The sequence below is a fragment of the Sciurus vulgaris genome (genome assembly GCF_902686455.1).
Source record: "Sciurus vulgaris genome assembly, chromosome: 2".
Lineage (NCBI taxonomy): Eukaryota > Metazoa > Chordata > Mammalia > Rodentia > Sciuridae > Sciurus > Sciurus vulgaris.
The window spans coordinates 148,801,516-148,829,075 of NC_136462.1; the positions used below are offsets into that span (position 1 = coordinate 148,801,516).

Consider the following 27,560-nt stretch of genomic DNA (forward strand, 5'->3'; position numbering starts at 1 on the left):
GAAGTCAAGGGGTGGGACACCAAACAAAGGGTAAACCAAGAGCTAAGTCAATATTTAATATATTCTTATTAATAGAATCTGGCCATCTGGCCATTTCCATCCAATTTTTTTCTTTTAATATTTTTTTAGTTGTAGGAGGACACAATATCTTTACTTATTTATTTTTATGTGGTGCTGAGGCTAGAACCCCATGCCTTGCACATGTGAGGCAAGTGCTCTACCACTGAGCTACAGCCCCAGCCCCTCTATCCAATGTTGACAAAACAAAATGTTTTTTCTCTAGTACTGGGCACTGATCTCAGGGCATCATGCATGCTAGGCAAGTATTCTACTACTGAGTTACACCTATGACCCTTTTTATCTTTTGAAACAAGATCTTACTAAGTTGCCCAAGCTGGCTTTGAACTTTTAGTACTCCTGCCTCAGCCTCCTAGTAGCTGGGATTACAGGGATGCGCCACCGCACCCAGCTCCAGTGTTGACAATTTGACAGACAAAGGAATGGCATCTCATGGTTTAAATTTATATTTTTAATTAGGGATATGGAGGATTTTTCACATATTTGTGGGCCATTAGTATTTCTTCTTCTGGAACTAGCCCATTCACATTCTTTGTTACTTGTCTTCTGTACTGAGCTTTTCTTAATGATTTATAGATACTCTTTGTATACTGTGGACATTAATCCTTTGTAAAATATTTTCTGTCATTTGTCTTTCAATTTTGCTGCACAATTTCACAATGTCCCATGGGTGTCTCTTCCTTTGACTTCTGTGTTTTATGTTATGCTTAGGATTTATCTGAGAGATGATTTAGCTGCTGCTTAGACATTCTGAGAAACAATGGTCACAATATTTCCAGTGGTAGCAAAACATGCTATTCAAAAAAATTATTTATTTAAAAAACAAGAATGATCACTCCTAAGCATTTATTTAAATATTAGTAGATATAAGTAAAAATTTCAAAATGGCATAATAAGACTAACTGCTTTATATTCACAGGTGGTCAGATGCTGACAGACAACAAAGAAGATCTGTGTATATGGAGACTTGATTGTTATGAGAATGCATAGGAAGGCCTAAGAAATGGTCTATTTATAGGCTTTGGTGGAGCCATAATTCCCAATTTTCTACTGGCCCCTGATGTTGCCTGAGAACCATGCAAGGCTGAACTGGATCCAATTATGTTGGAGGATTTACTTTTAGAAGATGTCTTTCTGCATGTGGTAGTCCCCCTAAAATGAGACAAAGAAAAAAAAAAAAAAAAAAGAAAGAAAGAAAGAGAGAAAGAAAATTAAAATGGTAAACAAAAATAAAAGTGAACAGCCTTCTTTTTCTTAACCTGCTTGGAGCTGCAATTCATGATTTTCCTTGGTTTCATGTATCTGTCACCCTGGATAAGTTTCCTTTACTATTGAAGGAAGAAAGGACCACCTCCCATCATACAAATTTATCCTGAATTTGTCCTTCTAAAGTGTCAAGGATTATTTTATAATTCTGTGATTTGTGATCAGCCCTCAGACCCTCTCTCTGCCCACTCCGTCCTCTGCCCACTATCAGAGCCCCACCCTGCAGAGAAAAGAGTTGAAATCCACATTGCCAGATCTATTCTAACCAAATAAAGGAAATCATTATTATTATTATTATTATTATTATTTTGGCAGTATTTGAACCCAGGAGTGCTCTACCACTGAACCACATACACTAGCCCTTCTTATTTTTTTGAGACAGAGTCTCACTAAGTTACCCAGGCTGGGGGCTGGGGATGTAGCTCAGTTGGTAGAGTGCCTGCCTTTAAGTGCAAGGCCCTGGGTTCAATCCCCAGCATTGCAAAAAAAAAAAAAAAAAAAAAAAGTTACCCAGGCTGGCTTTGAAATTGTGATCCTCCTGCTTCAGCCTCCAGAGTAGATGGGATTAAAGGTATGGGCCACCGTGCCTTGCACACAAAAATACTTTTTTTAATGCCCTGAATCCCTGGCCAAGTGATACCCTGGAACCGTTATACTTGTGCAGTCTTGAGCAAGGCAGCTTTGTGGGCGAGTGGAAATGGAGCAGAGCTGGGTTCTTGTTCTTGGCCCTGCTGCCACAGCCCCTTGGTTGGCCAGGAGAAGCAGGGCTGAGCCTCTTCCGGGCCAGACCTAGCCCAGGGGAAGGCTGCAGATGTGGTTCCCTGGGGAGAGGTGAGCATGTCCTCATCCACTAGTCTCTCCCAGGAGCTAACCTGCCTACACCTAAAGATTTGCCAGGCTTCCCTGCCACTCCACTGCTCCTTAAAACCAGGGAAGAAGTCCCTGACTCAGCCTATTACAAAGTCCTTCCAGCACATTGCTTCCCTCGCTAATAACAACTTTCTTCCCCCCAGATAAAACCAAAACCAACCAACCCATTAGGCCAGTTCATTAACAGTGCAACACAGGCAGCATTACCTAGAGAAGTCCTTCCTGCTGCTCAGCAACCCACCCAAGTGCCCAAGATAGGCCCACAACTACTACTTCCATGGCACCAGGGCAGGCAGTAGCCTCCAAGCTCTGAGGGTCAAGAATCAGGGCCACAGCCTCTGGGGGAAGACATTCTGGTGCAGCTGGATGAAAAGTGGTTTTTCAACATTTTAAAACTCTTGCTCCAGGGCAATTTTACTGAAGATCTGGCAAAGATCTGCTAAAGCAGCAGAGAAGCAGCCTGAAGTTTTCCTATACTGATTTCCTGCTGAGAAATTAAGCCCTGAGCGAAAACCTGCTGTTTATGTTGATTTACAGAATGAATCTGCCAACAGCAGCCTCCATTTCACTGGGGCCATCCATTTTCCTCCCACTCAGACATCCAGGAACACAACTGGCTCATTGTGTGTTATCCTGGAGATATAAGACTCTGAGGGCAGGGTAGAGAGCTAAGGTCTCTGGCAAAGAGCCACGTTTATTCTCTAACTGTGCTGGGACGCTCAACCAGGTGAGCACTAGAGAGACCAGGGGAAGCCAGGAGAATGGAGTGCAGATACAAAGAGGCTGTGGCAAGGGTGAAGAAAGTTACAAAATGCACTGGTGTCAGCCAGTGAGGATTAAAAAGAATTCCATCTTAAACACACGGGCCAATTAGAACCTAGCATGGAAACTGGCACTGGCTTTTGGACAAGCATGAGTTGGACTACTTATTAAATTAGGTTTTAGGTGACAGAGTAAATTGTTTCACTCTTAGAAACAAATGTTGTGAAAATTAAATAAGGGAGTCAATAGTGGTGAATAATATAACAGAGTTTGCTTTGTTCTAATGAGCAAAAATGAGAGCAGAGATCATGCACGTTTTTAAGGAATGTCCACAGACTAAGTGCAGAAATGAAAGAGCTGTAGGCTGGTCTGGTCCTACTTCTGAAACTGAGACCGGGCTGGGACTGCCTCAAGCAAACCCTCCCCACGTCAGCCAGGCCACAGCTTCCCCATCATAAACCCGCGGGGGTTGGACCAGAAGCCTTTTAAGGTCTCCTTCTCTGTGTGAGTGAGGAAACAAGTATTTCCCAAGGCAGAGGAATAAATGAAGGAAATAAGAAAATGTCCTCAGTGAAGGATATCTGCTGGTCACTTGCGCATTAAAAACCACAAAATTTAATGTTTACTAATGCCTTCAATTTCTGTACTCTGGCAGAAGGATTAGCACATACAAGATGTTTGTTTATGAACTTAACAAGAAATGACAATTTGGTAACGTTTGCTTTCCTTTCTCTTACCCTACTCCACTTTTGTTTTTTATTATCCAGAAGGAAAAGAGGTAGAAAAACCACAAAAGAAAACACAACAGCTTGCAAAAGTTGACTGCAGACTGGTTTCCCTGTTTCTGCAAGCAATTCTGTTACAATACACAGTCATTTTGGAGCCACATTCTCCAGACTGATGGGATTGTTCTCCATCTTGCCAGACCTTACCTACAAGGCAGAAGGTGGATGTGCCCTGGCAGAAGTCAGGAAAGAGGGGCTACCAGAAGCTATGCTGCCAAGATATAACCATGCTAGCTTTGTTCTTTGCTTGGTATTGACAGCCCCCAGAGCAGACACATCCCAGTCCAGAGGCAGAGCAAAGTGGGAAAGGGAAGACGAAAGTCATTTATGTGGCCCCCTAAGAAGCCTGGCTCGCCTGACCTTTTGGTTTCCTCATTGTGGTCTCTTCTCGGCAACCCCTGCAAAGGCTGGCTCCTTGAATGGCAGTTAATGAACAGCAGGGAGCACTTGCATATCTCCAGGTGGAGGTTCACAGAATTCTGCAGCCATCAAAGTAGTGCAGCAAGTACTGGCAGAAACACAGAAGCCAGGAGGGCACAAAACTCTTTCCTATTTATTTGACTAGAACATGGTTTATGGTATTTTTTGGTGGAAAAATCTCTTGAGTGCAGTTATCCAAAAACAAACAAAAAAGGTTTCTAAGGCAAGGTCAAAATTGGAGAAATTTTGCTGGGCAGTGGCTCACACCTGTAACCCCAGCTACTCAGGAAGCTGAGGCAGGAGGATCACAAGTTTGAGGCCAGCCTGGGCAACTTAGCAAGCCCCTGTCTCAAAAAATAAAAGGGCTAGGGATGTGGCTCACTGGTAGAGTGCCCCTGGGTTCAATCCCCAGTACCGCAAACCAAACAAACAAATTGGAGGAGCTTTTACAAATTAGAAAACGTTAGTCATAATCAATTTAGGAGTAGATTGTTAAAAAAATCTGGAGCAATGCTTTTGTTTTGGATCAGACCTTAACCATCAGTTCATTAACTGGAAAGGCAACATTTAACAATGCTAATTTTAATAAATGTTTCAAAGCAAACCAAAGAAGTTATATATACTTTTGTCCTTTCCTTCATTATACTCTATGTTGCAAAAGACGTCAAAGAACATACCCCTTTGCCTTGAAACTGCCATAACTACTTTTTCTCCTCTTAGACCTTTGGGAGGGTGGCATCTTCTTCCTCTTTCTTTCATTTCTGGTTTTATTTGCAAAGTAGTGAGAAGACACAGGTACTTCCTCATCAAGCTCCTCGAGGTCATTCTTTCCAGGGCCTCTGTTGCCTGACAGGTTTACCCCTGGAGAACTGTCCTCGGCTACAAATGGGAAATGCAGACATTTATAGATGATATGGAGCTGGCCCAGGTGTTCCTACTGTCTGGATGAAGATACACAGCTTCACAGTTCAGACACACAGTTACACAGTTCAGTCGATCCCCCACTTCCCTGGTGCCTTCCTGCCATATTGATTCAACAATTTAGTAAGAACCAAACATTTCTTCTTCATTTCAAAAAACCCACAATGTGCTCAATGACCAATTATTTTTAATGAAAGGGCATCAGAATTCATTATTTAAAAAAAATCTGTGATAGGCTTTAACTCCACCAGAGATCAGGTTTAGCTCATATTCTACCTTTTGCGACCTGTGCTCCTGTGACAAACTGGGCATTAATTCTGGTGAGTGACTTAAAAAGTATAGTGCTATAAACGTTAAGCAATTTTATTTATCATTTTAAACATGCTGAAAAAAATAAGGTCAACAAAAGGGAAACACAAATTATGTTCTGCCTTTGCTTTGAACAAGTTTCTTAATAAATGGGCATCAAAATTCTAAACCATAATTCTTCATAGACAAAAGCTACTTCTTTGCATAAATTTGAATATTTCACATCTTAGGTAGGAAAGGGGCCTATATAAGAGCACACATTTGCAAAGAATACCTATGGTAATTTCCATAGGTATCTGTATTTGCATGCAAGGCATCTTAAAAGCAGGTTACATAGTAACCGGGATCCATTTCCTCCATTTTTCAGGCTGCTCTGGTATGCCCTCCAGGTCACCCTGTTGCCTAGTGGGATGGGCAGCATGGAGGGCCTGGGGCTCCACCAGGGTACCTTCCAAGACTGGTTCACATGGGGAGAAGCAGCAGTGTAGGGGTAAAGAGCTCTGACATCCCAGCTGTGTGACTCTGGAAAAATGAAAAGCTTTACTCTCCTCACCTGTAAAAAGGGGGCTGTAAGGATGAGATGGTATAAAACAGGCAAAGCTCTTGGCATGGGGAGTGATAGTCACCATGCTGTTGGGATGTTTCCCCAGAGCAACCCTGTCTATGTCCACAAAAGCCCCTTCCAAACTAATTATGATATGAAACAAATGTGAAGTTCCTACCAAGAGATTGTCAAATATAATCAGAGGATGGTTTTTATTTTATTTTTTGTGGTACTGGGGTGGAACCCAGAGTCACACACGTTAGGCCAGTGCTCTACCAATTAACTACGTCCCAGAACTACATGGCTCCAGAGCATGTCTTATAAAGGAATTTATGAGGAACCTACTTTTCAGCACTTTGTTAATGGATAAAAGATACTGTGGCATGAGAGCTTAAAATACGTGTCCACTTATTTCTCTTTCTGCTCACCATTTACATGAGCCTGGAGAAGACTTTCCTACCTTAGCCTGTTATAGAAACAGGAAAACATTGAACTTGGCTGGTCTGTGGGATCTCACTGAATGGCAATATATTAGTAGAGGGCATACATCTGCCCTTTTACTATTTCCTACAACAAAATATTTCCGTGTTCTCTGTTTTCCCCCTCGGTCAGTGCTTTCCACAGCCCAGTGATGAGGCACTAATAGGACAGATTTTTTCAATGACTAATAACAGTAGCATTCTGATGACCCGTTCATTTTTTCCAAAACATTTGGACTCTTAAATTTTATCTTTAGACGTACTTGTTAGATAACATGTTCCTTTCTAGATAAGTACACTGAAGCACAAAGAGGTTGCTGGTGGCCTGCCAAGGATCACAGATATGAGATGGGCACCCAGGGCTGCTATTTCTCAGTACTTACTTTACCAGAACCAGCAATGACTGGGCCCAAAGGTTCACTTTTGGCCCTATTAGCAGATTTAATAACTGGCTTCCCTGGGAACCTAAACATGAGTGTTCTCTCAGAAGTGCCTGCTATACAACTGAGGCTGTTCTGAGGACTTGAACTTCAGTGTAACAGGGTATAGAAACCATTAACATAACCCGGAAACCACATAATTCTAATCCAGTGAGATGCATTGCTTAACTTTTAAACAGGTTTTTGTAAAACACACATTTGCTGAATACTGAACCTGGCAATGTCCACTCAGAGTATTTCTGTAATATTGGAATCACTTCTGCACCATATTTTTCCAGCTTGTCTTCAGTAACACCATCAATTTGAAGTAAAACCTCAGGATCAGAAGATAAAGATTCTGTGCATGGGTATAAAAGTAGGAATTTAAATTACCACCCATAGAAAATCCACTGAATTCATGCTCATTCACTCTTTTAGTTCGCGTCTGCTAAGTGCCAACTAACGACAGTGTACTGGGCACCTGGGCCGATTGTCTTCTTTTTTTTTCTTTTTGTGGTGCTGGAGATTGAACCCAGGGCCTTGTGCACACTAGGCAAGCACTCTACCAACTAAGCTATATCCCCAGCCCACATGGGCTGATTTTCTAAAAGGCAAAGTTGGTACCACAGAGGCAGCAGACAGGCCCAAAGGGTAGAAGCCATCATCCAATTCCAGCAGAGAAGACACATAAGCCAGGGCAGTGAGTGGGAGAGGGCCAAGGGCCTAGGGGAAGCTAGAGGGTGGGATCTGGGCAATATACTAAACTTTAAACAGACTCTGCTCTTGCCATGGTCCCCACTGCCAAGACTTGTCCAGCTGCAAGACTATTTGAGTCTATAGGACTCTATTGTCCCCTCTATTTGATGAGAACACCCACATTTCTATTTCCAACTCTGACTTCTTCCTGGCACTCCAGACTTGTACACCCCACCCAAGGAGGTCTAACCAAATGGCTACTGCCCCCAGCCCAAATTCGTTCTTCCTCCAGTCTTTCACATGTCGGGTGGAGCAATGAGCAGGCAGTTCAGAGTCTTCTGCAGAGAGATTCCATATCTATCTTGCAGCTGAACAAGTCTGTCATTTTAAAGGTCACTTGGGTTGCTGTACGGAAAATGGACTCTGAGGGAAACAATGGAAACTAGGAGCCTGGTTGGAGTCAGTACAAGAGCAAGTAAGGATACAGCAAACTAGAATGTAGGAGTGGAGTCAAGAGAGGAGAGACTTGGCTAAGTTTTGGAGGCTGGATCTAGGGTTATTGATGTGCGGCTATGGGGAGTAAGGGAGTAATAATTCCTAAATATCTGACTTGAGTAAAGGATGGATTTCAGATCCTTTCCAAATCTGTGATTTTCACATCATTCCTATGTTTAGAGGAAAAGCGACAGACTGTGGGACAGAAGGTTTATGAAGGGGGCTAGTAGAAGATGAAGTGGGAGAGGCAAGTAAAATGTAGACCCTTGATAGAATTTGTATTTTATCTGGAAAGTTGTTGTAGTTTTAGTGGTTTTGTAAAGATTAAAATGTATATCATGCTCACATCTGGAGGTAAGGAGACTAGTTGGGAAACTACACTAATAATCTTGAGAAAAAATGCTATTCTTCATTGATTCTAAGTCACATATTAATCCTTTTTCACATATTAGCAATCCTGAATTCAAGATGCATCCTACAACTTCTGATGGCCAAACGGCTGCTATCTTTTGGTTGTTGCCTGTCTGGGTAGCTTGGTCCCAGCTATTAATACTGTTGGCAGGTTAAACAAAGTCACTCTATTATTGGTTTCTTACATATGTAACTTTAACTGCTACATAAGTATTGTCAAAAAGATTATACAGTAATTAGCATTAAAAAAGTAATTATGGAAAAAAAAAACTATGAATGCAGAAAAGCTATGAGACACAGTAATGGGGAATAAATTTGGCATTAATTTACTGTCTTTGAGGAAATGACCACAATTTCAGTTTCTTACAATATTTTTATGTGACCTAAAAAGAGATTTCCAGAGTAGATAAAGCAGTATTATATTTTTTGTTACCAAGAGATGTGCAACCTTTTGTTGACACCTTCTGGTGTAGCTCACTTGCAGTGTAGCTCAGTAGTTGAGCAGGTGTTTGTAGCATGCATGAGACCTTGGATACAATGCCCAGAACCATAGCACACACACAAAAAAAAACCAGAATGGGAAAATCAAGGATCTGGACAACTGAGTCCAGGAGTGATTTAGCAGTAGGGGTAAAGTGGATGAGACAGGTGATGATTATGAGACTTTATGTTGGAGGAAATGTGTATCAGTTATATGAACAACTTATTTTTCATAGATTTTACTACTGAAATTCTAGGTTGATCTATCTCAATCCATGGAAAACAGTAAGTACTTCTTAAGTAAAGACATAGCAGTATGTTAGATACAGATTTAAAGAAGCATAAAACATAATCTCTTTTTATAAAGAACTTAGCTCTTCACAGCAACAACTTTTACACATAAATAAAGCTAAACATTGTAAGGCAGGCAAATAATCAGCACAGATAATTGACACTGACTACATATTACAACTACTCATATCTTTAACATCCAGCATTAGAGCAAAGCATAAATTTAAATCATAACACACATACATGCATATATATATTTTATATATATATATATATATATATTTTTTTTTTTTTTTTCCAGTGCTGTGGGTAGAATCTGTAACATAGTAGGTACATGCTCTATCACTAAGCTATACCTCAGTCCTTAAAACTGTTATGTGTGTATGTGTATGTGAATCCAGGGGTGCTTTACCAACTAAGCTACATCCTCAGTCCTTTTTATATTTTTTGAGACAAGGTTTTGCTAAGTTGCTGAGACCATCCCCAAATTTCTGATCCTCCTGCCTCAGCCTCCTGGGTCACTAAGATCACATGTATGAACCACCACACCTGGTGACACTGTACATATCTTTAAGAATTATGTTTTTTATCTCAAGAATGAGTTTAAATGGTTTCTCTGAGTTTTCAAATCAGAGATTAAATAAAAAGAATTAAATAGACAACAGATTTATCACTAAGAAGTTCCTTAGTAAGGTGAATTTTGACCTATTAATCTGTGCCATGTAACGAAAGATACACATATACTTACCTGCAAGCTTCTTGAGAGTAGCAGTATTAAAAATATTGAAGTAATGGACACCAAAAACTTTCCCCAGAGATTTGCAGACTTCTGTAAGTTCTCCAAGACATTTCTTAACCATCTCTTCCCTCTGAGATACTTTTGCCACTAAAGCTTTTTGTTTTTTCAAATTGCTGAAATTTTCCATTTCCATAAAGTCTACCTTAGTGAGAGAGAAAGAAATCATAGGAGTGGATAAATGAACACTTGCTCCCAAACAGGGTCTTTATTTAATGATTAACTGCATTTACTTATTTTTGTATTTCTGTTCTTCTAAGTAGACAGTAAGCCCCATGGAAATAGGGGTTGTCCATTCTCCATATTTCTATCTCCAGGGCATGGTATAGCATAGCCTCTTGAAAAATGCTTATTAAATGATTATAGGAAGATTTAGTGACCTGATAACTAACCCAGATGACAGATGTCAAATTACTTGGATTCAATTTTAAGATCTCTTTCCAATTAAAGAGATCAGAATATGTTCGTATAGGATAGCATACAGAAATGCATTATCTGTAAGCTTTGGAAGAGACACTGCACTTTGCAGTAATATACTTCGGTCCACTCACTATAAGATAATAAAATAAATGTTTAAAATGCCATACCTTTAAATGCCCAGTTAGTACACTTTGGGCTTTTGTTCCCAGCATCACATAGGCAATTGCTTGGTCATTGGCATTGATATATAAGTCTTCATCCAAAATCTTCTCAAGTATTAGCTTTTTAAAAAGTCTTTCGGCATTGTGTCGTGAATAAGCAGATCCCTTTCCAAATATACCTGACTGAATTTTTGCATTTTTACTCCCTAATAAGGCAGAAAAAGTTAAAAGTTAGAAGTTATATGAGTAAATATAGGTGCCCTACCACTCATATAGAAGAGGCTAAGAAGTCATTAATGAACATGTTTGACCAATAGATCATCTATTTCACAGGAATGTCTGTGATACAAATCAACACTCATTTCTGTATAATGAGAATATCTGGGTGGAATTCTAAAATTTCTGTGGTTGCATGTACTTTTTGTTTTTGGGGTCAGGGAGGGAACTCAGGGCCTCACATTCTAGGCAAGTGCTCTACTATTGAACTATACCATCAGCTCTTTTTATTTTGAGACAGGGTCCTGCTAAGTGGCGGAGATTGACCTCAAACTTGCAATCCTCTTGCCTCAGCCTCTTGGCTCTGGGATTAAGGCATGTGACACTATGCCTGGCAGCAATCACTTAGTAGTTTTTTTTTTTTTTTTTTGCAGTGCTGGGGATTGAACCCAGGGCCTTGTTCTTGCAAGGCAGGCACTCTACCAATCGAGCTATATCCCTAGCCCTAGTAGTTTTTATTTTTAACCAGGATCACCACTTGAAATTTATCTACTGAACCCCCACTATGAAAGACCATTTATACTATTCCCTTCACTTTCTCATTCTCCCAGATTTGTTAGCTGTACCCTATTGGCTCATCTATTGATATTTTTTTTTGGTACCAGAGATTGAACTCAGGGGCACTAACAACTGAGCAAATCCCCAGTCCTTTTTGTTTTTTATTTTGAGACAGTATATTGCTAAGTTGCTTAGGGCCTTGCTAAATTGCTGAGGCTAGCTTTGAACTTGCGATCCTCTGGTCTCAACCTCCCAAGTCATTGGGTTTACAGGCATACATGCTTGGCCATCTATTGATTATTTTTGTACCTTTATTTTATTGGTACCAGGGATTGAACCCAGGGGTGCTTAACCACTGAGCAACATCCCCAGCCCTTTTTGTTTTTTTTATTTAGAGACAGGGTCTCACCAAATTGCTTAGGGCCTTGCTAAATTGCTAAGGCTGGCTTTGAACTTGTGATCCTCCTGCCTCAGCCTCCCAAGGAGCTGGAATTACAGGCGTGTGCCACTGTGCCCTGCTATTATTTCAATCTTTAGAAAAAACTCTGTAAAAGGTTATGTGCACATGAAGCCCTTCCATACTCCTTTTATCCTACTTTAATTTTAACATGTTGAGATTAGCATTTACATGCTGGCCTGTCTGTAACCATGGTTAAGTCTATATGTGGATTCTAATTACTTATTTTATGACAAGTTTCCTCTGTATTTGGAACAATGTCCTGACTCTTATGCAATCCAAAGGAGAATGTTTACTGTATCCATGTCAAATGGATTATTTTTTATAAGTTTTACCAATTTTTCAAGATCAAGTTATGATTTCTTTTGTTTTATATTTGATCATGGCTCTTACATAATTTCTCCCTTTGAGTTTCTAGGCACCTTGTCTTTTTTTGGTCAAGAAGTAATTTTCTGTTATTTACTATAATCAATAAAAAATTTGTTTTTTATTCTTTCTATATACTGGTGGGGACTTGTTATTCTTGACTTTTTTATAATTTGTACAGATTGCTACCAGCCCTGCAGCATAGCTGTGATGATGGGATTTCTTCTCAGTGGACTACCATTATTTATTGTCTTGTGATAGGTGGTCCTTTTGTTTAGTCTCCATAATTGCTGATATTAATCTGATGTTAGTCTGGTTTTAGTTCCTGTTTTTTCTTTTTGAAGCTTTCAAGATTATCTCTAAAGAGGTCCAGAATATGCCACTGTGGCACAGAAATTATTTTGAGCAGAAGGCATTTGAGTTCCTGAAATCTTTTATCTGCCAAAAAGAAGAGTCTGCCCAAATAACTCGAAAGAACTCACTTCTTGTCATCAATTCCTTCCCTGGGAAAAACCAGAGAAGGTTGATCTTATAAGCAAAGATAAGAAGTCTGCACACCATACTTGCCACAAAAATGTTCTATCTCCCATCTAGTCTCTGAAGGGCCCACTTACCTTCGTTCCTTCCTTTCTCTCTCCCTCTGCCCCCTGTATGTCTCTCTTTTCTTTCCTTCTTTCTTCTTCCTTTCATAACAGGGATTGAACCCAGGGGTACTTAACCACTGAGCCACATCCCCAGTCCTTTTTATTTTTTGAGAGAAAGTCTCACTAAGTTGCTTAGGGACTCACTAAAGTTGCTGAGGCTGGCTTTGAACTTGCAATTCTCCTGCCTCAGCCTCCAGAGCCACTGGGATTACAGGTATCTGTCACTGTACCTGGCCCATTTATCTTTCTTAAAAGTCAACTTTTTTTCCTATAAGTGCTCTTCTCCCTTCCCTTTCCCTATTAAGATGTCATTAAGCTTGGACAGTGACACATGCATCTGCATGCCTGCAACCCACCTACTCAGGAAGCTAAGACAGGAAGATCTCAAATTCTAGGCCAGCCTTGGCAACTCAGCGAGACAATAGGCAAGAATAAAAAATAAAAAGCAGCATAGGGTACATCTAGGTGCAATCTCTAGTACCTCCAAACAACAAGAAAGGATGATAAATAAGCTCCAAATTCTTATCGCCCCTCTGGGTCATTCTATCCATACATGATTAAATCTGACTTTTCTCTTGCTAATCAGTCTTTTGTCAGTAAAATTCACAGGCTCCATTACTGAATATGAGAGGAAAAATTTGGCCTTCCTGACAGGTCTTTACTCTTGGTATTCTCAAATCTCATAGGAATTTATCTTAAAAATTTTTTTCTTTCAAGGTATCTTATTTGACATTCAGTAGGTATTTTATTCTAAAAGCTATTTTTTTCTTGCCCACACTAGGAAATATTCTTATATTTTTTGGCTTGATATTACCCCTTTATTCTCCAAAATGTTTGTTGGAATTTATGTCTCAACACTGATCCTCTGTTTTCTCTCATATTTTCCATAGTTTATTATTATTGTTATTTTTTGTGGTATTGGGAATTGAACCCAGGGGCACTTTACCACTAAGGCACATTCCAGTCCTTTTTTAAAATATTGAGATAGGGTCTCACTAAGTTGCTGAGACTGGCCTGGAACCTGTGATCTCCGAATCTCTTGCCTCTGCCTTCAGTTGCTGGGACTGCAGGCATGTGTCACCATGCTCAGCTTTCTAACCTTTTTTTTTTAAGGGCTGGCAAAATTATTTTTTAAACAATCATTTTAAATACCTTTATTTAATTAATTAATTTATTTTTATGTGGTGCTGAGGATCGAACCCAGTGCCTTACACATATTAGGTAAGTGCTCTACCACTGAGCTACAACAACCCCAGCCCTGAGCTTTCCAAACTTTTTACTTGGGTCTTAGAAGATTTTCTTGACTTCATTTTCCAACCTTTCCACTAAATTTACTTGTGTCAATTCTGTTAAAAGTTTAACAGCTCTTTCTTATTCTTTCTTTTCCATAACATTCAATTGTTATTTAAATCTTTGTGATAATACTAATGAGTAATCTTCCCTCTTCTCTCCCTTAAATTACTGCCTATTTTCTAAATTATCTCTATCTCCCAGAGTTAACTATTTCACTTATTTATTTCCTTCTTCCTTCCCTCCCTTCCTCATTTTTCTCTCTTTCTTCTGTATTGGAGATTGAACCCACAGTTACTCTACCACTGAGCTACATCCCAGCCTTTTCTATTTTTTATTTTGACGGGGCATCACTAAGTTGCCAAGGCTGGCCTCAAACTTTCAATACTCCAGCCTCAGTCTCCCAGACACTGGGATTACAGATGTGTACCACACCAGGACCATCTGAATTCTTTAGATGTTTAATTTCAATTAACTCAAAAAATAAAACAGAAGACTTACCCAGGAAAATGTCAACCAGCATGTTCATAGTAAATCTTCCAGAAGGACCTACATGTTTTATATTTCTTGTTCCTTGCGATGAACTATATTCTTGAACAAAACTTACAATATTTTTCACATCATCAGTCACATCTTTTGTTTTATAATCCTATGAATAAAAAGATTACCTTCTGCTATAATTAAGATAATGAAAGCTAGATTTAATATTAACTGTGGCAGACTTACAACTCATTTCTAGATCAAAACTCAGACTAAAAACTAAGGAAGTTTCAAATGTTTCTTTTTGCCAAAGTTCTAGTATAATTAGTACTCTATCTACTTTATTACTGTCTTGCAACAACCTGTGGGCAAGAAAAAAATAAAATCCTTCATACCTCCTGGAATAATGCTCTACTACTTATGGGATGGTAATCTTTGGGATGAAAACCACTCTCTAGTCATGCAAGTTTAGGAGTTGTAACTGCTTTGGGGGTCTTCTTTTTTATTATCTCCCATCAGTTCACTTTCTCATTTCCCTCAGGTGGCCCAAAACCTTGCCCACTTTTTGAGTCCCTTTTACTGGATGGTCTTTCACCTATCCTAGTTTTCTATACTAGCAATGCTCAGCACACTTGTAGCTCTAAAAATCTGCACCATGCTTCTCTGTCTTTGCACACATAGTGCTCTCTCTCTGTTGCTGGGGATTGAACCCAGGGCTTCATACATGCTCTAGGCAAGCACTCTACCACTGAGCTAGGCCCTAGAGGCTCTTCCTCCCTTTAACCCTTGTTCCCTTGCCACACTCTGACAACTTGATGATGAACAGGTTTCTTTTTTTTTTTCTTTTCTTTTTTTTTTTTTTCAGGTTTCTTATGTTACAACAACAATCAGCAGTTGTTCTGAGGAATCAGTAGTCATTCTAAGGTCCCATTCAGAGAAGTCTAAAGAATCCCCTCACTCTAATATCACCCCTCCCTTAATTCTTGGTGACTTCAATATGCAGAGATGACTCTCCAACCTTTGGCCTTTGGTGTTTGGATCTCCTCTGCTCCAATGATTCTGTCTTCCACCTATATCGGTCACTTGCTTTCATGTCACATCAATAATGGCAACCCTTCATTCTCAGACTATCACATGCTATCTTCTAACTCATGCCATCTAGCATTCTGACTCTAATAATCCACTGGGGTTGCCCAGTCACTGATCGTCAACCTTAGATGTCCTCCTAACTCAGTTTAAATCCCACAGCCACTCCTTATTATCATTACTGCATTTACTATCAACCTGCTCTTAGGTCAGTTTATTATATTACTTGGCAAAGCACATTAGCTTCAACACATCAGTACCTGTGTCTGAACTTGGCTGGACAAACACATAAATTATGTAGAATATCTTTACTTTCAAATACGGTTACAAATCTCAAGTGGTCCTTTAATGTTGCTGGTAATATAGCCCATCTATTATTCCTCCATTTTCTTACAATAAAAACTTCAAACTATGACCCATCACCTGGATGCCTGTTTTTAAAAATAAAGTTTTATGGAACACAGTCATAGAACATGACTGGAAAATTGATATATTTATTATGTACACTTTTGGGTTACAATGGCAGAGCTGAATATTTCTGGCAGAAATCTTGTGGTCATAAAGTCTGAAGTATTTTACTTTCTGTTCCTTAATATAAAGTTTGCTACTGGTCATGGTGGTGCACTCCTGCAATCCTAGCTACTCAGAAAGTTAAGGCAGGAGGACTGTAAGTTCGAGGCCAACCTGGGCAACTTGTGAGATTATGTCTCAAAATGTTTTTTAAAAAGTGCTGGGCATGTAGCTCAGTGGTAGAGCACCCCTGGGTTCAATCCTTAGGACCAGAGGCAGGAAGACACTTGGGAGAGTTGTCTGTATTCACTGTCACTGTCTCCAATTTTTGCCCCCATTCTACTGAAAATGGTCAAATCAAGCTCATTAAGATTTCTGCAATGCTAAATCCTATGGTAAATTCTCAGTCCTTACTGTACTTGACTTAGCAGCAGCACTTGAAACACTTCCTGTACTTGGTTTCCTTGGTTTTCCTCTTAGTGCTCATTCTTGGTTTCCCTTCATAGTTCTTCCTTTTCTCCTTAACCTCTTAGGAGCCATGGTAAGTCTTTGGTTTTCTTATGTTCTGCCTGATATTTTTTTTGAGTGCTGAGGACTGTACCCAGGAATACTTTATCTCTGAGCTATATCTCCAGTTCTTTTTTATTGTGAGAGAGGGTCTCACTGAGTTGCCCAGGCTGGCCTCAACCCTGTGACCCTCCTTCTTCCATTTACCGAGTAGCTGGCTGGGATTACAGGTGTGCGCCACCTTGCCTGGCCCTTCTGTCCAAGTATATCCCTAAAGATATTAGCTGGTCTCATGGCTTTAAGTATCATCTCTGATACCATGTCATTTACTCCCAACTTCACATGTACCATCAACCTCTTAACAGAATTCCTGAATCAAACAGACCTATATCACTCATATATCAGTTCTAAAACTCAACTCTTGGTCTTTCTTGCCAAACAGCTTTCTGTATTTTGGCTACAGGTAACTCCATTCTTCCAGTTCCTCTAGTCCCTTAGCCTTCATGTTGTTGCTCTGGCCCTCCATTATACGTCTTCCTGTCACAGACTCTCAACCCTGCTCAGTCACGTGGGTTCCTGCTGTCTCTCTAGTGCTCCAGAACTACTCTCCACTTCAGGGCTTTGGCTCTGGCTAATGCTTCTGCTAATAATGCTCATATTCAGATAGCTGCTTGGCTAACTCTCATTTCAAGTTTTCACTCAAATGGGCCATCTTATCTAATACTGCATCTTGGATCCCACCCATTGCACCTGTCTCCTTACTCTGCTGTACTTTTCACCAAAGCTATTCTCCCTTAACATATTCTTGTTGTGTATATTTTTTGCTATCAGTCTTCCCCTACTAGAATGCAAGCTTTACAAGGACAGGAATTTTTATTTATTTTGTTCAATAAGGTATCCTAAATTCTTAGAACAGTATCTGTTATAGAACAGGTCCTCAACAAGTATTTGCTGGCCGAGTGAACTGATTAGCACTGTTTATAGGGTGGAGTGGGAAGAAATGGCTGTGAATCTGTAGATTCTACACTGAAAGAGTAAACTTCTCTTGGCTCTAGCTAATGCTGCAAATCTTCATAACTACGCTTATATGAACACATATATGTCTCTCCCTTCCAGACTATGAATTGGTCTACAATGTGTTCATTTGGGAGTCTCCAGCATTTTGAAAATATTTTTAAAAAGATATGAAATGTGAAAATGCTCTGTAAACAGTCTTGCAGATATTAAAACATAAAATTGCTGGGATAGGTACAATAAGTACCTAATGACTGAATTTAACAACTTCCCAAGGTTATTTGAGAATAGATCATACTGAACTCAGAAGCCACTGCCATTATTATTAGTGGTATTATAATTATTTTTAGTACTGGGGATTAAACTTGGATCACTTTATTACAGAGTTACACCTTCAGGACTTTTTAATTTTGAGACAGGGTCTTATTTAATTGTTGAGATGGATTTGAACTTGTGATTCTTCTGCCTTAGCCCCCCAAATTGCTGGGTTTACATGTGTGTGCCACTGTGTCAGTGCCATTCTTCATAGTTTAAAAAAAAAAAAAAAAGAGTAATTTAAATTACTTGAATTTAAACACAGTACACACTAATGTTACTCTTTTGAGAATAAGATTTAAAAAAAAATTTTTTTTTTTTTTTTGTGAACTGGAGGTTGAAACCAGAGCCTCCCACATACTAGGCAAGTGCTCTACAACCAGGCTACCCCCCAAGTTCATTTTAAAATTTTATTTTGAGGCAGGATCTCACTAAGTTGCCTGCCTTAGCCCCCCAAACAGCTGAGATTACAGGTGTGTATCTCTCAATTGAATGAAATCTGTAAACATAGGTTATAGTTGTATTTAAAATATTCTACCTGTCCATGTTGGATCATTTGGCATGCTTGTGTATTAATGATATTTCTAAAATATTCCATATGTATCAGTGTACATCTGTAACCTCAATATTTGACAGGTGGATATCCAGTATATTTTTTAGTCTTCTAATTCTAAAAAATGACATTCTACAAAATAGTTTAAGAATTTTTCTATTTCTAATTATGATATGGAGGACAAGCTCTTTCTTTTATTTCATCTTTTGTGGTTCATATTCTGGGATCTAACTTGTATCTACTTTTTTAAATTCAGAGGAAAAAAAATACTGGCAATTTCCTTAATTATGAAAGAATTTTTAAAAAATACTCATTTTACCTTTGTTTTACAGCAATTATCACAAGAAACATCCGGGTATTTCTTACAAAAATCAGGGTTAAACCCATTTTCACCGAAGTAAGCTAAAAGCTGTATTCTCCTGCATTCTGTTATATTTTCACAGTAATGTACCATGCTGTACAAATTATTGAAGTGAGTCTCTCTTGTATGATGGTTTCCATCTTTCTCCACTAAAAGAGATGAAAAGCATAGTAAAACATACTTATCACATTAGGAATCTAGAGGAGAATATCACAGAAATACTTAGAATAGTCACAGAAGTTTAATATTAAATAAGAAAATTACTATTATCAGTATTCTATCAGTATAACAATTTCATATTATAATTAACTGGGATTTATGTTTATCTCAAGATTTTAATTTTATAGGAATACATTTTAGATTTTGTTTTTCAAATTGGAGAATGAACACAGGGTGCACATGCTCTTATCACTGAACCATAGCCTCAGATCCTGAATTGGAAATTTTTTTCAAATTTTTATTATCTCCAATGATGAAGGTTTGACTTATATTTCCTATATCATCAGATAGGCATATACAGAACTGAATATCCAAAGGAAGCATGACATGGAACAATGGCAGTGGGTTGTATACCTTCCTGAATCTGTGAGGTCTAAGCAGTTAAGCCAGTGGCTCCACAACTATATGCCAAGGGCTAGAGGTGTAGTTCAATGGCAGAGCTCCTGCCCAGAGTGCCTGAGGTCCCAGGTTCAATCCCCAGCACCACATGGGAAACAAACAAAATCATGATGCCAAGAAGCCTGGAGTACTGCAGTGAACTCCTAGGTGCAGGTTATTTTAAATTTAAGGTCAACACCAATAACTGACAGTACTGAATAGATTGTGCTTTACTTCTTCCAGTAACATCATTATCTTTGTGAAGTTGGAATATTGACAGTTGCTATAATAAAAACAAATACTTCAAGCAAATGAAAGTTACCTTGTTTTTCTTTGTCCCCACACCAGGGCTGAGGACAGAACCAAGGGCTTTATGCATGTTAGGCAAGTGTTCTGCCACTGAGTCAAATCCCTGAATCCTCAAGAAAATGAATGTGAAACAGAAAATGAGAATGGCAGTGTCCAATTTGACTTCAAAGTTTAAAAACAGCAAGTGCTTACTTTACATTAGTAAGCGATACGGTTACTTAAGAATAAAATAAAAATATGAGTATTAGTATTCTTCAAATAATTTAATATTAAATAATATTTCAAATAATTTAATACTTAAGTCCTGATTATTAGTCATAATAATTAGGATTTAAATATTTACTAAACTATTTGGATCTAACAATGTAGATGTTCCTTGACTTATGAGGAGGTCACATCTTGATAAACCCATTGTAAACTGAAAATATATGTTAAAGATATATTTAATACTGAATACCCTAGCTTAGCAACAGAGCACGCTGTAGAGTGTTGCTTATTCACCCTCATTGTGGGGCTGCAAGACAGGGTTCCGAATGCATATCACTAGCTCAGGAAAAGACCAAAATTAAAAATTTGAAGTACAGTTTCTACTGAATTTATATAACTTTCATACCACTGTAAAATAAAAAAAAAATCATCATTCAAACTATCATAAGTAGGAGACTGTACAGATTTTGTCTAAAAATAAAGATGGGAAAATGAAGTGTAAACGTGGTGTTTTTGGTTAAGACCCATTTTGGTTTAGTGAAAGAATCTTGAACTTTCGCATCAGATGAAATTGTGCTCAGTCGGGGTTCTGACACTTATTAGTTCTGTATCTCATTCTACCTCCTCTGCATAATGAGGAAATAGTCTTATCTTTTAAGGTTGTTGTGAAGGAAAAATGAGTTGATATGTGTAAAGTATTTTAAAACAGCATGTGGCAAGTGCTAACGAAATATTATCTATAACAATTACCATCCCTGCACAATGGCCACTACTCCTACTGCTCCTGCTACTGTAGCTGCTGCCTCAGAGATCTTGGGGGCAAGTTAAAAAACCTTTCTGAAGCTTGCTGTTCTCATGAGAGTAGCTCTACCTAAAAAGGTAGATGTTGTTGGGCACGGTGGTACACACCTGTAATCCCACCAGCTGAGGTAAGAGGATCCCAAGTTCAAGGTCAGCCTCAGCATCTGAGCAAGACCCTAAGCAATTTAAGAGAGACTCTGTTCCAAAACAAAATAAAAGAGGGCCGGGGATGTAGCTCAGTGGTTAAGTACCTCTGGGTTCAATCTCTGGTACCAAAAAAAGCTAGTTGTATGGGTAAATAAAGTAAGGTGATAACAGTTTGCCATACTGAGTATCTCTGCCAGAGTAAATGAGAGAGTGCTCTCAAAATAGCTATTTACAAAATACATTCAATTATCATACCTGAGTACAAAGATGGGAACAGGATATAATAAAATTCTAAAATATGTATTCACTTTGACCCAAGAAGCCTTGGTCTAGAACTATTTCCTATATAAATAATTGCAAAAATGCCTAGAGATATCAATACAAGGATGTTCAATACTGCATTGTTGGTAACAGTAAAAAACAATAAATAATCTAAATATCTAACAAGAGGGGACTGGATTAATAAACATGAAACAACCATACTATGCAATTCTATGTAGCCAATCTATTCATATTAATTCTAGGGATAATTACAACCTATACTGACTGAAAAAAACAGGTCACTACATACATGGGTGTGTATGTGCATACACACACATGCAAAGAATGTATAATTCTATTTGCATTTTAAAATACAAGTATTTGAGAAAGGTAAACACAAATACAAGTACTTGTCTGCCTTTAATGGGGGAGGAGAGATGTGACAGGAGAGATCTAGAAGGCTTCAGTTCTATTGGTGTTCTCTTTGTTTTCTTTCCCTCCCTCCCTCCTTTCCTCCCTCACTTTCTTTCCCTTTCTCTCTCTCTCTCTCTCTCTCTTTCTTTCTTTTTGAGAGTAGGTCTCATTATATTACTCAGGCTGGCCTCAACTCCTGGGCTCAAGTGATCCTCCTGCCTCAGCCTCCTCAGTAGCTGGGACTATACTGGTATAAGCCACTACACCTGGTTTTATTTTATTTCTTAAACTGGATAGTAGTTCATGAGATTTCATTATTTTCTCCTTTTTATCTTTCTTTGAAATATATATTATATGCAAGGATGCATGAGAAAATTGGGTCTGGAAAGATACAAAAGAAATCAATAACTCAAGTTGTTTCTTGATCCAAGACTACTAGGCATGATTTAATAATTTCCGGACTTACCTGTGTTTGTGTCATTTTATATAACAAGCATGTATTACTTTTATAATAAAAGTGGAACTGAAAAAAAAGTTCCAATTTATATAAACACCTCTATTTCTCCATGACTATTTAAGGAAAACTGGACCCAAAGTATCACAATAGCAGGAGTGATTAATCTCATGGAACTGAACATGAAGAATGTTTCTAGCAGAGCTCAGCTTACTCATTATAAGTCTCTTCAGTCTGGTCACATCATGATAGGCATAGAAAAGCAGGCAGTGAGATATTTCTCCATCTCGTCCAGCTCTGCCGGATTCCTGGTAGTAACCCTCCACAGATTTAGGGAGAGATGCGTGAATCACAAATCGCACATCAGGTTTGTCAATCCCCATTCCAAATGCGATTGTTGCACAGATAACCTGATATAAAGCAAAAGCCCATTAGATTCACAATTCATTTAAAGGAACATTTTAATAATGGATGTTCTGAAAGCTCTATCCCTTATTTTACTTTAAAATGCACTCTATACCACAAACTTGAGCCTTAACTTGGTCCCACTATTTAGCATGACTAAGATGAGATTTTCATATTGTTCACTTGCAATTTTATTAAGCCAATGAAGGGAAAGAGAAGCTCAGTGTGGTAGGTACTTTCTTATGTGAGTTGGTATCACTATGTGAGGGATTAATTGCATCCGTCGGCCTTTCAATGTATTGTCAGTGTTTGTTCTGTTTCTGATATGGAGGTGTGAGGGTACTGCTCATACTGCCATGATATCCAGGCCTGTGTTCATAAGCAGTGCATTCCTCAGGAGCTCCAGGCTGTTCCCAGGGCTCTGGCTCTCAGAGGTCATTGCCACTAGCTCCGTGATGATTCAGGACAATGGCACTCTCACCTGCTCCAGTTTTACCTGTGGCACCAGCTGAAACATACACTGACTCCTTTTATTTATCAGCTGAGTTCAAAGTCAAGCTTGTAAAATTTTAATTGAAACTCATATGGGTAAAAGAGCAGCTTATACAGGAAGGAGACCAAAAAAAAAAAAAAAAAAAAAAAAAAAAAGGCCAGGGTCTATGGCTTTTGGCTTATACAAATCACTTAGTGGAAGCAAGGTGGTAGTTAAATTTTAGGAGCTTGACAAATCAGTTTTCAAGAATATCCATTTTAGTTGCAAATTTAGGACCTATTTAACCCAAACCAAAATGCTATATCTCCAGGCAAAATTACATTATACAAATAAAGCTGCAAGTCTTTTTTTAGCACTTAAAAAAATGAATTGCTACTGCAAGAACAGTATTTCAAAAGCAATGGAAAATATCTGGCAGCCAGACTGAGGCTAATGACATGATTTCAGTAACCATGAGTACCAGAAAGGAACTACAAGCTATGGGGTACATGGACAGCAAATGGGTACATTTATCAACATTGGGAATGGCAGTGGCCTGTACTAGAGGTTAGTCATCCATCTAAATTTATGGCACTTTGATCAAAAGGATATCTCAAAAAGAGAAAGTCTATTGTGGCCTCTGGTGATGGAGTGCAGGCGGAGAGCTGCCCAGTGAGATGTGCCAGACCAGAGCTCTGCAAACATGGCCTACAGGCTTCCTAGAAGCCTGGTGCTTCTCCCAGTGTGGGACGGGCACATGGCTGTGAAGCACATCCTGTAGGCTCTGAGTAAGGCCACAATGATGCTGACTCTTTCTGAAAGCTCTTATTTCTTTAACTAGGAAACCAGTTTTGTTGAACTGTACTTCCTTCCTTATTTCTGTGTTGTTTTTAAACTTCAGGTTATATATTCATTCTTTTCAAAGGAAAACACCAAGTTTTACTCTTTTTTCCCCCTGTACTGGGGATGAAGCCAGGGGTGCTCTATTTTTTTTTTTTATTAGTTGTTGATGAATATTTATTTATTTGTTTGTATGTGGTGCTGAGAATTGAACCCAGTGCCTTGCACATGCTAGGCAAGTGCTCTACTACTGAGCCACAACCCCAGTCCTCTGCTATTTTTATTTATTTTTAAAATTAAAAAAAAAAATTATTTGTATATGGACACAATACCTTTATTTTATTTATTTATTTTTATGTGGTGCTGAGGATTGAACCTAGTGCCTTACACATCCTAGGCAAGTGCTCTATCACTGAGCTATAAACCCAGTCCTTATTTTTTCAGTTTTGAGAAAGGGTCTCACTAAGTAGCCCAAGCTGGCTTCAAACTTGGGATTCTCCTGCCTCAGCCTCCCCAGTAGCAGGAATTACACGTGTATATACCACCATTCCTGGTTCAAGTTTTATTCTATCTCAAAATTCTAAAAATATCAAAGCTATCCAGTTGGTATAACACTGTATCTTGACAGTCTGAGAACAGCAACAAATAGATTAAAAAAAAAAAAAAAAATGAACACACATCTTCATTGTAGAATACTGTATTAATATAAAGATTTTAAAACTTGAAACAAATTATTCTTAATTACATGATTAGGAGAAATCAATATTAAATGCTAGACTATTCTTCCTTCCAGGATTTCTTCTTTTTCTTTTTTCTTTTTTCTTTTTTTTTTTTTGAGAAAGGGTCTCAATAAGTTGCTTAGGGCCTGAGGCTGGCTTTGAACTTGAGATCCTTCTGCCTCAAACTTCCAAGCTGTGGGATTACAGGCAGTAGCCACCATGCCTGATTTTTTTGGGTCTTTTTCTTTATTCAATTTTCTCTCTGTATGGCTGAGGTTTTGTAAATTATTTTTTCCTTTGGGGACTAAGGACTGAACCCAGGGGTACTTTACCACTGAGCCATACCTCCAGTTTTGTATTTTTTTTTATTTTAAATTTTATTATTTATGTTTGGTACTGGGGATTAGACCCAGGGGTGCTTTACCATTGAGCTAAATCCCCCACCCTCTTAATTTTTGAGACCGGGTCAAAGTTACCCATTCTGCCCTTGAATTTGCAATCCTCTAGCCTCAGCCTCCTAAGCTGCTGAGATTACAGAAGTGTGTCACCACTATGGGATAGACCTCACCAATTTTTAGTGCCTCCCTTGTCATTTACTGTTTGTTCAAAAATTTCAGCCTATTTCTGTATTTTTGTTTCACTCACCTATATACAATGTACTACAAACCAGTATTCATGTACTATTTTTTTTTCTTTTTTTGCCAAATTCTCTTAGTTATTTTCACTTGACTATTCTTCCAGGCAAACTTTATCAAAAGAAGAAAATTGAGCTGGGTGCAGGGGCACATGCCTATAATCCCAGTGGCTCAGGAGGCTGAGGTAGGAGTATCTTGAGTTCAAAGGCAGCCTCAGCAACTTACCAAGGCTATAAAGCAACTCAGGGAGCCCCTGTCTCTAAATAAAATATAATAAAAGGCTGGGGATGTGGCTCAGTGATTAAGTACCTCTGGGTTCAATTCCCAGTAACAAAAAAAAAAAAAAAAAAAAAAAAGAAAAAAAAAATTGACTTGTAAGATTATTTTAGTGAAGACAAACCAGTGATACATTTTCTAAATATTTTGCATATTTGAAAATGCCTTTGTTGTTTTCAAAATATATGACAGTGAGCTGGGTATGAAATACTTCTGTCCAACAAGTCTTTCTCCTCTTTTTTTTCCCCTGATACTGGGGATTGAACCCAACAGTGCTCTAGATCTTTATTTATTTATTTTTTAAATTTTCCTTTTCTTTTTATTTAAATATATTTTATTTATTTATTTTTTAGTTATAAATGGATACAATATTTTTTATTAAAATCTTTTTTATTTTTACAGACAACATTTTGATCCACTGTACAACTTTTCATTTCTATGGTTGTACAAAATGTAGATTCACACCATTCATGTAATCATACATATACACAGGGTAATACTGTCTGTTTCATTCTACTATCTTTCTGTTGCCCACACCCTCCCACCCCATTTTTCTCTACACCATCCAAAGTTCCTTTATTCTTCTCTTTCCCCCGCCACCCCCACCCCATTACATATTATCATGCGCTTATCAGAGAAAACATTCGACCTTTGGTTTTTTGGGCTTGGCCTATTTCACTTAGCATGATATTTTCCAACTTCATCCATTTACTAGCAAATGCCATAATTTTATTCTTCTTTATGGCTGAGTAATATTCCTTTGCATAACTGTTATGTGCATATCATAACTGTGATATATATATATATATAGTTTCTTTATCCATTCGTCAATTGATGGGCACCTAGGTTGCTTCCATAATCTAGCTATTGTGAATTGAGCTACTATGAACATTGATGTGGCTGCATCACTGTAGTATGCTGACTTTGAGTCCTTTGGGTATAAACCAAGGAGTGGGATAGCTGGGTCAAATGGTGGGTCCATTCCAAGTTTTCTGAGGAATCTCCATACTGCTTTCCAGAGTGGTTGCAGCAATTTGCAACTCTGCCAGCAACGTATGAGTGTGCCTTTTTCCCCACATCCACGCCAACACTTATCATTGCTTGTGATAATAGTCATTCTAACTGGAGATAGATGAAATCTTAGGATGGTTTTAATTTGCACTTCTCTTAATTTAGGGATAATGAGCAGTTTTTCATATATTTGTTGATCATCTGTATATCTTCTTCTGTGAAGTGTTTGCCCATATCCTTAGCCCATTTATTGATTGGGTTCTTTGAGTTGGGGTGTAAGGTTTTTAAGTTCTTTATAAACTTTGGAAATTAGTGGTCTGTCTGAAGTGTGTGTGGAAAAGATTTTCTCCCACTCTGTAGGCTCTCTTTTCACATTATTGATTGTTTCTTGTGCTGAGAAAAAACTTTTTAGTTTGAATCTATCCCATTTATTGATTCTTACTTTTATTTCTTGTGCTATGGGGATCTTGTTAAGGAAATATGGCCCTAAGCCAACGTGATGGAGATTTAGGCCTACTTTTTCTTCTATTTGGTGAAGGATTAGATCTTTATTTTATTTTAAAATTTTGACAGGGTCTCACTAAGTTGCCCAGGCTGTCCTTCAGTTTGCAATCCTCCAGGCTCAGCCACTCAAGCAGATGAGATTAAAGGTGGTGCCACCATGCCCAGCTATTCTTCTCTCTTCTGATTCAGAAGACTGTCCTGTTTTTGATGCATATATATTATGAATTTATTTTTGACCATGGTATCTGTTTTAACTATCTTGCTGTCTTCCTTCCAGGATTGAACTCAAGGGCACTTAACCACTGAGGCACATCCCCAGTCCTTTCTTAATTTTGAGACAGGGTCTTGCTAGGTTGCTTATAGCCTCACTAAGTTGCTGAGGTTGGCTTTGAACCTGCGATCCTCCTGCTTCAGCCATGAGCCACTGGGATTAGAGGTGTGCGTCACCACACCTGGTGTCTTTTTTATTTTTATTTTGAGGTAGGGTCTCACTAAGTTGCTCAGAGCCTTGCTAAGTTGCTAAGGCTGGTCTCAAACTTATCATCCTC

General features: G+C 38.6%; 1 protein-coding gene across 3 annotated transcripts in view; it reads right to left on the reverse strand.

Annotated features, from left to right (window-relative positions):
• Nucleotides 1–514: 514 nt before the first annotated feature.
• Nucleotides 515–27,560, reverse strand: part of BLM (BLM RecQ like helicase) — a gene marked incomplete at its 5' end in the record, with an annotated part of 85,589 nt that continues 58,543 nt past the window's right edge. The window contains 8 exons of one of the 3 annotated variants that reach the window (XM_079126793.1): nucleotides 515–1,230; nucleotides 4,859–5,060; nucleotides 7,089–7,211; nucleotides 9,975–10,167; nucleotides 10,610–10,809; nucleotides 14,636–14,783; nucleotides 18,919–19,109; nucleotides 22,365–22,560. In XM_079126793.1, the coding sequence (XP_078982919.1) occupies nucleotides 1,053–1,230; nucleotides 4,859–5,060; nucleotides 7,089–7,211; nucleotides 9,975–10,167; nucleotides 10,610–10,809; nucleotides 14,636–14,783; nucleotides 18,919–19,109; nucleotides 22,365–22,560 (1,431 nt within the window). In that variant the 3' untranslated portion in view covers nucleotides 515–1,052. Of the gene's footprint in view, nucleotides 1,231–4,858; nucleotides 5,061–7,070; nucleotides 7,212–9,974; nucleotides 10,168–10,609; nucleotides 10,810–14,635; nucleotides 14,784–18,918; nucleotides 19,110–22,364; nucleotides 22,561–27,560 lie in introns of those variants that run through there. The other 2 variants (XM_079126792.1, XM_079126794.1) reach the window with 2 other exon arrangements.